The sequence below is a fragment of the Raphanus sativus genome, chromosome 3 (genome assembly GCF_000801105.2).
Source record: "Raphanus sativus cultivar WK10039 chromosome 3, ASM80110v3, whole genome shotgun sequence".
Lineage (NCBI taxonomy): Eukaryota > Viridiplantae > Streptophyta > Magnoliopsida > Brassicales > Brassicaceae > Raphanus > Raphanus sativus.
Window position 1 is genome coordinate 27,110,345 of NC_079513.1, and position 14,256 is coordinate 27,124,600.

Sequence of the window (14,256 nt, forward strand, 5' to 3'; positions counted from 1 at the left end):
GGGTCTCCGACTCTTCTATTTTAATTTTAATTTTATTCTCCTTTTAACAAATATTTTTTTCTAATACTTCTAAGTATATTATTACTTGTAAGGAGAAATATGACAATAAACTTCCCAAAAATGATGATCAACCGAAAATCAGGCGAAAATGCAAAACCACATGACTAATAATATGGGTTGAGAACAATACGAAGAGCCCAAATGTTACATATCTGCAAAACAACGCAACTACTTTGTGTCGGAGCACCAAATGACGTTTATGGGTTATACCTGAGTTAGATAGAGCACCGCCAGACTTCACGGTACATATCTAAACCAGCAACTCAATTACTGATCAAGGAAGTTCAGGAATTATTTCACAGCTAGTTTGCAAGTCTTGAACGTCTGCAGTCTACATTAACCCAGTAAGGCAAGCAATCAAATTTGGCCCATAGGATTTATGGGCCTAAGAATGGTTCAGTTTTAGTGATATAACTGAAAAGTTAATATGCACGAGATGTTAAGAATGGGCCTAAGGATGTAAGACAAAAATATTTTTATACATTCACTATCGTTTTTTTGAAAAGAAACGATCGGGTTACTGTGTTTGCAGAATGAATATTTAAATCCGTGCACTCTAGTGTCAAAATTGGTTTAATTTCTATACTGAGTTCACATCCCTACGCTCCGTACTCGACGAAAGCATGGTATAAAAAGAATAAAAAAATCTATCTACGAAAGCATGCTTTAGTTGTATAGAATCTTTAGGTTAAATAGCTAGTCTGCCAATTATGTTTTTTTTCATGGCTATAGGTCTCAATTTCCTAAAAAAAAATAGGAAATCTCTAAAAAAAAAAAAGAATCATCATCGTTGTCGCATCTTCTCCATGGACGAGTACACTAGCATGAAATCCGCCGCCGAAGTAATCTTATTCTCCTTATCGCTTTTGTCTCACTCTATTTTTTTATTCTCCTTATTTGCGCCGTTTGGATCTTATGGATACTACTAAACGTATGTTTGAGGAGCAAAGAAGCCGGTCAGTGGATACTCTTTTTTTTTGTTAGATTTGTAATCTTCCATATGTGTTCTTGATTATATATACTTTGATCTTTAATTAGGGTTAAGATTTCCGTAGAGGGATACGATACTTCAATTCCTGCGGTTGATATTGCGAATGCCTTGACGAGTCACTTCGGTTCATGTGGACGAATCTGTAATCTTGTCATTCCCCGAGACCCTGTAACCAATGCTGTAGACAGGTTTGTGGAATATCAATAACAAGATGTGATTTATTCATTTATTCCTAGGCTCTATCTAGCTGAATCTTTTTTTTTTTTGGTCTCCAGCAAATGTTCTTTTTTTTCAACTTAGCGGAGAAGGCGCAGAAGAGAAGGCCTTGGCACTTGATGGAACTGACATGGGGGGATGGAATGTAGTTGTTAAGGTTTTACCGCACGAAGACCTTGAGTTTACTACTGATCAGTTGGCTGCTATGAGTATTTCACACTTTAAGAAAACCAGGTAAGTTAATGCATGCATGCATGCATTTTAGACATTGAGTTTCACTACCGATCAATTTGAGTATCTTCTTCTTGCAGGAGCCAAGGCATTTCCGTTGAAGGATATGACACTTCCCTTCCTTCGGATGATGTCAAGAGGGCTTTGAGTAAGCATTTCGCTTCATGTGGAGAGATAACTGATGTTTTTGTTCTCAAAAGGTTTGTTACCTTCATCCTCAAATATTGTGTGCTTAACTTTTTTTCTTTTCCCCACCAGCTGAAAATCGTTTCTTTCTTCTTACAGACGGGCTCTTATTTACTTCTTCGGATGGGACGCAAGACATAAGGCAGTGGAACTCAGTGGACGTAACATGAGAGGTTGGGAACTAGTTGTTAAGGCCTTGCCAATACCTAAAAGAAAACCCGGTCCACCTAGTGTTCCTTTTGGCTATACTGTCCCAGGTATTATTATTACATAGATTTGTTTCTTGGTTCTTGATGTTAAAAAAAAAGTGAAACTAATTCTCATGAGTTGGTGGTTTATTTTAGCTGAATGTGTTGAGGCTGCTCATAAGATACATATGGCTCAAAAGATGACGGCAGAGTAGAAGAGAAATATCTGAAGAAGCCAAGACAGAACCTAGTGTTACTCGTTTTTTTTATTACTAGTCTTTCTTTTGAACTGTGATTATAATGCAACTTTATTATGTTTGTTTCAATGTGGATAATGTAATTAAGCTCAATAATCAGTATGATTACAGTTTCAGATCAGAGTGGCCATCCTCTAAATCTCGTCTAATATATGATTGAGTCGAAATAGTTTTATTCCGATGTTCTTTTACAACTTTCAAAATTGTAAAAAAAAAAACTAAGATGTTATTATGTTGTCTTTAAATCGCAAAAATGTGAAGGCCATCCATCTCATGGATCCTTACTACTGTGCACTGATAAGTGATACTCCAACAAAATCGGCCATTTCATAGTTTTTAATGTACTTTTTATTCTTTTTATCAGGGTGTGTGAATCACTTGTATCACATTGGTAATGAAATTGCCGACCCAAGTAGCAATCTCGATAAATCTCCTTTTTGGTACATTGTTATTTTGGGCCGTGTATTTACTATTAGCATATACTATTTGTTCCCACAAGGTAAGTCTTAAGTCAAAATGTATTGCTGCAGAAAACTTGTATATTCCACTTTGAATTAAAGTAGTTGATATTTTTATACGCCAGCATCAAATCTAACCGCAGTTTCGTGACTGTACTATTATGTTTTCCACCACAATCATTGGTGGTAAACCGTTTCAAATGATGATGTGGGTTTCTTGTAGAACCATGGGGATGTTGACGGGGATAGTGGGACCTAACAATAGGTGACTCGGAGCCGTTTAATAGAGTGAACCAGTGTCAACCATATAATTAAAGGAACTTAGACAAGCTTTACACCTAACAAAAGATTTAATCGGGATGTCGACTCTCAACACTCTTTGATTTTTAATATTTACTCTAAAACACAATCATATACCTATTCACAAACTACGGATATACAGAGTTTTAAGCAAACATAATTAAGTAACTAATTTTGGTTGAATAACGATAGTATATGTATAGATAGGTAGGTAGTAGAAACATTACTTTTTTGAATCAGTAATACTACAATGATCTAAGATGTTGCCGTAAACTCGCCGGACAAAGCTCCTCAATCAAAGATGCACCCCCACGCTACATTTATCATCACTACTTTCAACGTTTATTTTCTTGAGATGATGAGAATTAATTACCACGGTCGCTACTATTTATCTTGGAAGAAAGTGCTAACGTGCTACTTAGACATTATTTTAAAAGTAATGATAAATATTTTCATATAATTTTCTCAGTATTCATGTTAATACTCGACGGCCTAGAGATGATTGGTAAGTGCAGTGGAGTGAGTGTTTTCTTCACCATTTTTTTTCACAGCCACAATAGTGTACTACTAGTCATGTTTTAGTAAATTTTTTTTAAAGTTATACTGTAAAGAAGAATTATATTAGCTCTGAAAATCAACTTTTTGATAGTTTCTAGTGATTAGAAAATTTGAAATAGTTATATAATAATAAAACCTACATCTACAGGAAAAACAAATCTACAGTATAAATTCTATAGAAAAAACTTACGTTTGCAACCTTCACCAATCAAAGTTATTTGTCTTCATTTTTACTTAACTATGATTTAAGGGACGATTACCTTTATAATTAAAAAAACTAGATAGCGATGTGAAAATATTTGAGTTGAGAAAACGTATGGTCTATAAAATATCAACCAGAGCTAGTAGAAGATGGCGTATGTAAGGGGAAAAAAACAAATTGGGAATTATTAAGCCATAATTGGTGGAGAATATGTCCAGTAAATTTGAGAAAATATGATTCTGTATTTGCTATATATACAAAAGCCAAGCAAATAAAAAAGTCAACATTGATACAAAGGAAATAAAGAAAAGATATACTACTATTCTAGATCTGTCATCTGCACTTCAACATCAACGTCATCTCCCATCACTATCAAATACTCTTTCTTACTGCTTTCATCTGCCAGCCCCAGTGTTTCCGTGTCCTTCCTCATAAATACTTCCTCCAATCTATTCTCAAGTCTAATCACTCACCTCTCATCTACTCCTAGAGGAAGAAGAAACCTCAAGAGATGAGAAAAGACCATCTCCTAACATTGTTACTCGGAGTCTCTATATCAGCATTACTAATCATAATCTTCTTCATCTTCTTATTCAGAAGAAAAGAGTCATCCACTGAACAAGAACAATACGACGTCGAGTCACTCGACCACACCAAACATGCCTTCTCCTCAAAGACAGAGGAGCTGCTCGTGACGTTTCAAGGCGGGGAAGATCTAACGATCTGCGATATCCTCGATGCTCCGGGAGAAGTCATCGGGAAATCAAGCTACGGGACTCTGTACAAGGCGTCCTTGCAACGTAGCGGTAAAGTCAGAGTTCTCAGGTTTCTCCGACCGGTTTGTACAGTGAGATGCGATGCTAAGGAGTTTAATGACGTCATCCAGACGCTTGGGTTTGTTCGACACGAGAACTTGGTTCCTCTGTTGGGTTTCTACGGTGGAAACAGAGGAGAGAAGCTTATGGTTCATCCTTTCTTCTCTTCCGGGAATCTCTCCGACTTCATCAAAAGTAAGCATTCTCTGTTTCTTTATTTACAGGAAAGTTTTGATTTTTTTTTATAAAGTATCAAACTTTGTTTTTATAAGCACTCTGTTTTTATAAAGTATCAAACTTTTTTATTTTTTTTTCCGACAGAAAGTAAAGATTTTAACTTTAAAGATTCTTGTTTTTTGGTTTTTTTTTTTCATTAACAAACAGAGTCATGAGATTATATTTTCCAGGGAAAAATGGTTAGAAACTTCTAAAAAACTCATGAAAGGATCTGATGTGTACAGTTTGTAGTTTCCATGATGGTAATGTTACTTTCACATTGAGCTTCAGACATGTAGAAATATATACATATATTCATAGAGATATAAAAGAAAAAGAATGTGTTATCATCATACACATTAGCTGGATCATTTAATTCAATGTTTCATTGTTTTATTCAAACTTTTTTTTTAAAGCATAAACAACTCATACTAGTATATATCTTTGTCTTTTGTCGGTACTACTTTTGTTTAGTTTGTCTTTCACTTTCCACTTCATTAGTTTAGTTCAGTAAGAACATTACAGAACTTGTAAAAGTCCTTGAATCTCAAGAAACATTACATACTTTTATTGTGCTAGGTGGAGGTGATGAATCCATAAAATGGAGCAACATTTTAAGTATCACAACTGGAATATCCAAAGCTCTTGATCATCTCCACACAGGAACGCAGAAACCAATCGTCCACGGCAATTTAAAATCCAAGAATATTCTTCTGAACTCGAGTTTCGAGCCTCGAATCTCTGATTACGGTTTGCATCTGCTCTTAAACCAGACGGCAGGGCAAGAGATTCTTGATGTCTCTGCAGCCGAGGGATACAAAGCACCTGAGTTGGTAAATATGAAAGAAGTGTGCAAAGAGAGTGATGTGTATAGTCTCGGTGTGATCATGCTTGAACTAGTCTCTGGTAAAGAAGCTATTCTTGATCATAAGTTGTACCGTCCTGAGATTCTCACGAGTAATGATGATTTGAGAGAAGAACGTGTACTCAAATACTTTCAGCTTGCAATGTCTTGTTGCTCTCCTTCGCCTTCTCTTAGACCAAACATGAAGCAGGTCTTGAGTAAACTCCAAGACATCTATAGTTCTAGACGTTAGCAAGAGACTCTATGAACTGAAAAGATCTTCGGAATCCGTAAAAGTTATCACCACCATCATCATCATCTTGTGATGGTTCAAAGCTGCAAAGCTTCTTGAAAGTCTTGCTGACGAAGTTGTACTTAACAGCCATTTTTGGAATGTGAAGCACTATGTATGACTCCGCATCTGTCTCTCCCTTCACAAACCCGATGACGGAGAACGAATAGATCTTCCTATATGTGTAATATTCGGTTCTGACGATCTCCGGAAAAGCTGCTGCAAGAGGCTCTAAGTCAACGTGATGCTTCAAGGACCAGGTTGAGCTGTTTGTTTCCATTTCGTAGACCGGTAAGTCTGAAGAACCAAGATCGTTTACCTCGATGAAGTGAAGGTTTCCTCTGGATTCTTCTGTAAAACTCAAGGTGCCGACATCAGGTGTCTCGTCGTAGTCTTGGTAGTCAAGATAAGGGAGAGGAAGAGTCTTGATTTCTTCTCTACTGATGTCAAAAGAGAGGCAGTCTCTCGAGTTTGGACCAAACCAAAACCAGTGAACCGCGCCGTTCCAGAAGACGGTGTTACTGAGATCGGTAAGGGTTTGAGGAAGAGTGAAAGAAGGAACCGAAGTAACTCTTCTCCATGGTCCTTCGTTAGAAGAGTAAACCTCTATATGGTAAAGATCAGATGAAACAGAGTAAACAGAGGAAACAGGGGAAACAGAGGAAGCAGAGGAAGCAGAGGAAACAGAGGAGATGCTTTTTCTGAGGCAAAAGACTTTATAGTGAGGAGATATAGAAGGATCGAAAGCTAGAGAGAGCGACACGTGGTCAGTGATCGGAGGGAGGAGAGTCTTCTGCTTCGTTGTGGGATTATAAACGTAGTAGTTACGGTTGAAATGGTTAGGATGACAAGTGCATTTGCAGAGGAGAAGACCGTTGGTTGACTGCACTACGATGATCGAAGTTGGATGATCTGCAAACCGAAGCTGTGATGGTAAGGAAAGCTGATCGTTATCGAGAGAGACGAATCTGTATTCTATCTCTCTTCTTGTTCCTTGTAAGTAAAGGCCAGAGATGGGGAGGGGGTGTTTGGAAGTGATGATGCGGTTGGAGAAGTTAGGGTTTGTGATGAGAGAACGCCAGCGTTTTGATACGCGTTTGCATTTGATGAGGGCTTTGATTGGGAGAAAGGAGAGGATGTGGAGCAAGACATCGTCGAGATCTGCTACGATCTTGGAAGGCGAAGAGGAGACACCGTAGTTTCTACGGGTTCTCGTCGATGTTGGAGCTTTTGTTCTTGAACTAGAAGACATCTTTAGTAGGAATTGGTTTTAGGGTTTATAGGAGTGAAGAGGAGAGAGACTCGATGTTAGATTATAAAGAGATGTGTTCTGTTTTATTTTTATTTTTTTCCAAGAAGATTGTGGAGGAAGCTATTGTAAAATTTTGCTTATCAAGTACTCTCTTGGTTTAGTTGACTTTTTGACTATTTCAAATATTGTGTTCATGTCCTGTTTTTTGTGTGTGTGTGTGTGTGTGTGCTTTTTGTTGTTTTCCCGGGAAGTAACTGTCTAAACAGAAATTACCGAACTTTCAAATAGAGGATCGTACTCTTACACGATAACGGCATAATGTGCTGTTACATTTAACACGAACGGCATGGTGTTCTTTTAATGTGGACTTGGTGTGAAAGAATCACCTCACTTGGAAAATTGTACGTTCACTTTTAGTTCTTACACCTGATGCTGCGGGTTCTGAATCACCTTAAATGGAAAACATTCGCTTAGTTCTTACACCTGTCAACGGTTCGTGCCTCCTGTTCCTGCTGTGATGCTATTTTCAAGGTAAGTCTCTTTTTCCATTCTTTGATCAAAATCGATGAACCGTTGCAGCTCGACATGTTTGAGTTATTGCTGGATGACAACTCCATGCCAAGCAATTATGGTAACTATCGTTCCAAACCTGTCCTTTTCTGATTGAGACATCTTCTGTAAGATTCTTCAATCATTTTTTTCCCCCTGGGGTTCTGTGGTCAGATGCTTCAGAAGGCTATATTAATTATAAGTGCCAGGTACCTTTTCCTTTCCGGAAACCTCCCTTGGACAAGCCTAACCCAAAATAAGGAGTTGCTATAATGGCAGTGAATGCCATACGTAAGTTGTGCATCTCTCTCTCAAGTCTCCGGACTCTGTAGCTTCTTTCTCTTTTTTCGTATGATAATTGAAGCATATATGTAAATAAAGGATGTCTACAAATCGGATGAGCATCTCGTGACAAAAAAAAACGGATTAACATTTGTAATATCCCATTCAGACACAAGCGCTAATTAAAACTAACCATTATTAACACATTGCACACAACCAAATTAACTAAACTCTTATCAAAGGTCAAAACACTCGTAGCTAAATCTATTTTTTGTAGTACATTGTTATAACTTTTTTTTTTGTCAATGGTAGATTCATTAAGAGTAGAAAAGAGTTTTAGCTCAGAAGGGACCCATTACAAGCAGTAGAAATAAAAGCCTTAAGAGTGGTTTTTGCTAGAGAGTCGGCCCTAACATTTTGAGCCCGAGGAATATGAAAAAAGGAAATAGAGGCGAAGAGAGCAGAGAGATGCCCGATGTCGAAGGCGACGCCGTGAATCTCCTTGTCTTGAGTCTCGCCATTGATCACTCTGATGAGTGTTAGGTTATCGGAGTGGATCCTGAGCTTTTGGATGTCTCGAAGGATCGCCGATTGGAGGGCTGATCGAACCGCTAGGGCTTCCGCCATTAGAGCTGAGCTTACATGATCCTATGCAAGCGCGTTTTGGCCTTCCATGGAGGTTGATCGGTCACTGAAATGCCAAGCTAAGTCCGCTTTATTGGTGTTCTTGTCCCATGCCGCATCTGTGAAACAAAGGGTAAGCTCATTGCAGTCAGAATCCTCAGTTTGATGTTGAGATCTGTTGCAGCTGATTGGTTGTTTCTTTAGCAGAGTTCCTTGTGCTTGAATCCATTCTCTGGCCGTTTTGAGAGCTCGCGACATCACCTCTGTTGCGCTGTATTCTTTGCGCTCGAAGATCAGTTGATTCCTTGCCGTCCATAGAGACCAACACATCCAAGGGAGGAAGTTTGAAGGGATTCCATAGGGTGGAAGACATACATACTTCCGGAAGTGTAGCAGAGTCTCTTGGAAGGTGGACGCAGCAACTAGGTGAATTGCAGGTTGCGTATCAATACATTGCCAAGCCTGTTGAGCAAAGGTACATGTAAAGAAAATATGGTTTATTGTTTCCAGTTCTCCACACCTGATACACTTTGCTTTCAGGGAGACTCCTCGTCTGAGTAAGGCCTCTCCAACAGGGATGACGTTCTGGATAATAGACCATGTGAAGACCTTAATTTTTGGTGAGTACGGTCTCACCCATATCTCTTTGTACCAATTGAAAACGTCAGGGGCTGCAGGATCTCTCACACCTCGATTGTTGTCTTTGCAGGAAGCAGCTGAGGCGTAACCAGTTTTTGTGGAGTATATCCCTGAAGTAACTGGGTACCAGATATAGGCATAACTAAGTAAACCAAACAGAACTATAATATTGTAGTACATTGTTATATTGTAATTTTGAGTAAATATGTTTTAAAGATTAAACACTCGTAACTAAATCTGTTTTTATTGATTTGTGTATGATAAAAAAAAAATTGTGTATAATGAACTTTCGAAAAAATACGGTTTTTAATGAATTTCATGTGCAAAATAAAGTATTCTTTTAAAAATTTGATTTATCGGTTATATGATTATATCAATACTATTTATACAAGATCACTCTTATTCTTTGCCTCTATCACTACTTGGCATACTAATTCTTTTGCTATTGGATCCAATTTATAAACCGCTGTATATAAGAAAAATACTTAGGTTCACCCCTGAGGTGAACTTATAAATTCACCTCTTTCCTTATTTCAATCAAATTGCCATAAACATTAATATCACATTATAAATAAATTATAAATTACAAAAAAGTAAATTTTAAATCATAAACTCTAAATTCAAATCCTAAATCCAAATTTTAGATTTTAAATTTTAAACCAAACCCAAAACCCTAAATCCAAACATATACCCTAAACCCAAACTATATACCCTAAATCCTAAATCTAAATTTAAATCCTAGACCCTAAACCCAAACCATAAACCCTAAACCCAAACTCTAAACCCTAAACCCAAACTCTAAACCCTAAATCCTAAACCTTAAACCCAAACTGTAAACCATAAACCCGAACTCTATACACTAAAATGTATTTGAAAATACATTTGATGATCATTAACCCAAAGGTATCTGAAAAATTTGGGTTTATGATTTAAATTTTGGGTTTAAGGTTTAGGATTTAGCGTTTAGAGTTTGGGTTTAGGGTTTAGAGTTTGGGTTTAGGGTTTATGGTTTGAGTTTAGGGTTTAGGATTTAAATTTAGATTTAAGATCTAGGGTATAGGTTTGGGTTTAGGGTATAGGTTTGGGTTTAGGGTATGGTTTAAAATTAAAAATCTAAGATTTGGGTTTAGGGTTCGAATTTAGAGTTTATGATTTAAAGTTTACTTTTTTGTAATTTATAATTTATTTATTTATTTGACATTATTATTTATGGCAATATAATTGAAATAAGGAAAGAGGTGAATTCATAAATTTACCTCAGGGGTGAACCCAAGTATTGTTTTGTATTTAATGTATCACTACCACTTACTAATATATATATATTTTGTAACCTCTTTTTTTATTCCAGAAATATATTTTGTAACCTCCTTTTTATTCCAAAATTCTCAGAGACAGTACTACGTAATGTGTGAGAGTGTACTAGAAATAAATGACAAACATTTTCTTTTTGAAAGAATATAAATGACTAATATTTGTCTATTTAGTCGACTAATATATTTTTAACAACTAATGCTAAGTAATCCTATTCTTGAATATGGATGTAACAATATGATTGACAGTGTGTTTCTTTATCATGTTCTATACAGTTCAAAATATTTTAAAATAATTTAAATAATATTTTGAAATTTCAATTTAAAATAGTTCAAAAGGAATCAATAAAATACAAAATTAATGTGTAAAATAACTATGGTACAAATGTATAATTATGTAACATCACAAATTCAATACAAATTCAAAAAGTTTAACTAATAATTCTTTTAAAGTATTTTACACAAATATGATACAAAGAAAAATACAAATATGAATAAAAAGAAAAACATAAAAATTAAAAATAAATTTTTTAAAAAAATTAGAACAAAAAATATAAAGGGCAGGTCAGAATTTAAACTTAGTTTAAGTTTAAATCTCTATAAAATAAGTACCGTCCCACTAGCACAGAACGTAGTTTAGAACGCTAATTACAACAAAGCGAAAAAAGAAGCAAAAAAAGTGTGACGACAACCCAACAAAAAGAACAAACGGAAAGAAAAGGCGTTGACGTAACGTAGAGCTCAACGTTCATCCCCTGCATTGTGTCGTGTGGGATTAGCATATACCGTGCACGTAGACCTCACCACTTTCTTTACATATGAATCCCAGCTTCTTCATAAATTCCCACAACCATCGGGTATCAAAGAAGCAGGTTCTCTCCCTCTCTCTTCTAGCCATTCAAAATAGTGAGAATGGGGTTGTTGAAAAAACACGAGAAACATTCAAAGCCGACGTTTAAGGGTATCTTGACGGCCATTTTAGCTACCATAGCCGCAATGTTCCTCTTGTTGCTCGCCGGTTTATCCCTCGCTGGCACAGCCGTGGCATTTATTGCCATTATGCCGCTATTTGTCGTATTCAGTCCGGTTCTCGTACCAGCCGGTATTACCACTGGTTTGCTAGCTACGGGATTAGCCGCCTCGGGTGGCTCCGGTTTGACGGCCCTCAGCATCATCTCGTGGCTCTACAAGTATTTAACACTAACAAAAGACTATCTATTTAATAGATTATGAATTGCATTAGCAAACATAACCAATAATTAAAACTAAAAAAAAATAACCAATAATATTTTGAAAATATATGAACACATATGGATATTCATAAAATAAATAAATCATAATAATTGGATTTCGTTTTCATTTGTTAAAAAAAATCTTAAGATGTGTTATAAATTATTATGTATAAAAATATTTAGAATAATATCTTACATAATTTAATATTGATTTCTTTATCTGACATATAATTTTAGTCATAATAATTCTAATTGGTTTATTGAGCAATTTCACTAAAGTGAAATTCAGTTTTTTTGGGTTATACAGTATAGTCAGACAAAAATATAATTAATTTAAATTTTATTTAGTTATTTTCTTCGTTTTACATTTGATATATGTTGTTATGGATTAAAATTAGGAGAAATAAACTGAAATATTGATCCGGCTAGAGTTGAAAACGAATCAAATTTGTAATTTTATGATCAAATAACAACTATGATTTTTATTTCTAGTTATATATTGTTTGATATTTTAATTTCGTAATAACTTAATTATAGCGTAAAAGTAATTAATTTATAGAAAAAAATATCATGTTACATTGTTCCTTAAAAACTTTTACATTTAATTATTTATCAAACTACATTCATATTGCAATCATTTTCAATTTTAGTCTTTAATTTATGATTACAAATAAGATTATAGTTATTGATTGCAAAATTTTAATGATTTATTTATCAAAGATTAATTACTAAAACTCCAGTTATTTTATAATAAACTAAAATTCTATTTAATAAAGTGATATATTTCATATACAATTGATTTTCAAATAATATTTAAAATAAGATATTTATATTTTAGATATCTTATATTTTCCAAAAACAAACTGGAATAATAATATTAATTAAAATAAAACTAAAGGGTAATAGTTGCAATTGAACATGCTAAATATAATTCACTTAATAGTTTATACATCTTTTTCAATAAGTGCCCCTTACTTATCATTCAGTTTTAGATATTTAAACGAATAAAAACTTGAATTATTTGGAATGTTCTGGTCGAGTTTGATGGAATCGCCACGCTTGAGTGTTCTACCACCGTTGAATTGGTCGTTTTGACCGCGTTTTCGAACATGACATACAACATTACAAAAGAATCATAGAGTTCCTTGGTAGTGAACAGTTTTGAGATGCGACTATTAAGAATTGATACCACAATATATTTTTGACAAAGAGACTTGCTCAAATTATATGTAGGAAATTAACGGTTAAGGAGCTGTCAAAAATTTCGGGTTAAACGTTCGTCAGAGGTATTCTTTGACTCCCAAATTTTTGTAGACTATATAAATTTGTGATTTGGATCAGATAAAAAATCCAATCAAGTAAAAATATATAAACAAATAAACTAAAATTTTATTGACCAACGTGTTTCACACTTTTGACAAGTGTATTTTGAAATTTTATCCTTTTCTACTTAAGGTGCAAACACAGTTTTAATGAAATTATCAATAATTTATGTTTTTTTGGTAAGTTAATATATTTTATATAAATAACTTTAATATTTATATGATAAAAGTAATAGTTCTTAATTAATTTTTATTTTGTTTCAGGTTCTCCAGGCGGCCGTTGGTCGCACTGAATAAATGAAAAGAAGGTGGCATAGACAAATGATGATATGAAAAATTGATATATAGTTGTTATTATAATTTCACAAATTAAATCTAGTTAACCCGAACGACCTTTTGTGGTCAAACATAAAAAAATCTAGTTAACCCGACTTTTCTTAGTAGTAATTATTACGTGGCATTTTCAAAATAATAATTCTTACTTGGGGATGGAACTAAAGTTTTCAAATAGCATCTTATTAGTGTATGTCGTGGTACACAATAATTATAAATGTATGCGTTTTCGTTATCTACAGCCATACTCTACTCTCTAAATATACAAGTGTTGTATATGGTTTAGTCCAAAAGTATTGTATATGATATCTAATAGTATGTCATTTTGAAAACGAAATAATGTCATTGATTCTTACCTTTAGACCAATATTTTGAACTTTTAGCGCAAATGTAGTTATCCAACTTTTGGCAACATATCAACTTTAAGAAGGAAAAAAAAACGTATCCACTTTATCATTCAAGTTCTTGTTATTTACCAAGCTATCAAATGACACAATCTAAAGGCCTCAAGGAACCATTAGAAGTTACAAGTAAATTTGGCTGTGGCCCAATACAACATCTTAGCTGATCAAACAAGCTTGCTCGTTCTCGTTGAAGTTGTTGTTTTGCAAGAAGCAGGCACCCATGAGACGACACCCAAAGACGACATTCAGAGTGTTTGTGCTACGCCCTCAATATATAATCTTCCTATTGCTCGCACAGCCATGGCATTGAGCGCCACCTTTTGCCGCTATTTCTTATATTCAGTTCAGTTTTAGTATCAGCGGGGATTACCGCTACTTTGTTGGTTACGGGTTTAGCGGCCTCTGCTACTTGTGCGACGCGTATCGAATTATGTACAACTAACACGGATATAGACTATATTATGATCTATGTCACAGTGCGGGTTGAGACTAGTT

At 35.0% G+C, this 14,256-nt stretch overlaps 4 protein-coding genes and 1 long non-coding RNA gene across 6 annotated transcripts; 4 read left to right on the forward strand and 1 right to left on the reverse strand.

The window, feature by feature from the left end:
• The first annotated feature begins 873 nt into the window (after window positions 1-873).
• On the forward strand, window positions 874-2,245 carry LOC108846135 (nucleolin 1-like). Its single transcript, XM_018619355.2, has 6 exons — window positions 874-1,016; window positions 1,099-1,239; window positions 1,327-1,501; window positions 1,579-1,698; window positions 1,784-1,941; window positions 2,029-2,245. The coding sequence occupies exons 3-6, from the start codon at window positions 1,398-1,400 to the stop codon at window positions 2,085-2,087; spliced, it is 441 nt and encodes a 146-aa protein (XP_018474857.2). The 5' UTR covers window positions 874-1,016; window positions 1,099-1,239; window positions 1,327-1,397; the 3' UTR covers window positions 2,088-2,245.
• Window positions 2,246-3,946: 1,701 nt separating this feature from the next.
• Window positions 3,947-5,775, forward strand: LOC108846984 (putative kinase-like protein TMKL1). The gene is made up of 2 exons (XM_018620158.2): window positions 3,947-4,657; window positions 5,258-5,775. Exons 1-2 carry the CDS (start codon window positions 4,159-4,161, stop codon window positions 5,773-5,775), a joined length of 1,017 nt encoding a protein of 338 aa, XP_018475660.2. The 5' UTR covers window positions 3,947-4,158.
• Window positions 5,765-7,252, reverse strand: LOC108846983 (F-box protein At5g07610). The gene has a single exon (XM_018620157.2). The coding sequence runs from the start codon at window positions 7,064-7,066 to the stop codon at window positions 5,765-5,767; it is 1,302 nt and encodes a 433-aa protein (XP_018475659.2). The 5' UTR covers window positions 7,067-7,252.
• Window positions 7,253-8,270: 1,018 nt separating this feature from the next.
• LOC130509468 (uncharacterized) lies at window positions 8,271-9,474 on the forward strand. Its single transcript, XR_008943486.1, has 3 exons — window positions 8,271-8,654; window positions 8,729-9,141; window positions 9,231-9,474. It is a non-coding gene; the product is annotated as an uncharacterized LOC130509468 (long non-coding RNA).
• A 1,822-nt stretch (window positions 9,475-11,296) lies between these two features.
• Window positions 11,297-13,594, forward strand: LOC108835095 (oleosin-B1-like). 2 transcript variants are annotated; one of them, XM_057005501.1, is made up of 3 exons: window positions 11,297-11,660; window positions 12,936-12,988; window positions 13,289-13,594. In XM_057005501.1, exons 1-2 carry the CDS (start codon window positions 11,383-11,385, stop codon window positions 12,973-12,975), a joined length of 318 nt encoding a protein of 105 aa, XP_056861481.1. In that variant the 5' UTR covers window positions 11,297-11,382; the 3' UTR covers window positions 12,976-12,988; window positions 13,289-13,594. The 2 variants fall into 2 exon arrangements, with proteins under 2 accessions (XP_056861481.1, XP_056861482.1); XM_057005502.1 differs by lacking the exon at window positions 12,936-12,988.
• The last annotated feature ends 662 nt before the right edge of the window (window positions 13,595-14,256 follow it).

Bases quoted from the DNA above. Each gene is read 5' to 3' on its own strand.
- LOC108846983 (XM_018620157.2), bottom strand. From the start codon at position 7,066: ATGTCTTCTAGTTCAAGAACAAAAGCTCCAACATCGACGAGAACCCGT.
- LOC108835095 (XM_057005501.1), top strand. From the start codon at position 11,383: ATGGGGTTGTTGAAAAAACACGAGAAACATTCAAAGCCGACGTTTAAG. The intron at 11,661-12,935 runs GTATTTAACACT...AATTATATGTAG, and splicing joins ATCATCTCGTGGCTCTACAA to GAAATTAACGGTTAAGGAGC.
- LOC108846984 (XM_018620158.2), top strand. From the start codon at position 4,159: ATGAGAAAAGACCATCTCCTAACATTGTTACTCGGAGTCTCTATATCA. The intron at 4,658-5,257 runs GTAAGCATTCTC...TTATTGTGCTAG, and splicing joins TCTCTCCGACTTCATCAAAA to GTGGAGGTGATGAATCCATA.
- LOC108846135 (XM_018619355.2), top strand. From the start codon at position 1,398: ATGGGGGGATGGAATGTAGTTGTTAAGGTTTTACCGCACGAAGACCTT. The intron at 1,699-1,783 runs GTTTGTTACCTT...TTCTTCTTACAG, and splicing joins GATGTTTTTGTTCTCAAAAG to ACGGGCTCTTATTTACTTCT. The intron at 1,942-2,028 runs GTATTATTATTA...GGTTTATTTTAG, and splicing joins TTTTGGCTATACTGTCCCAG to CTGAATGTGTTGAGGCTGCT.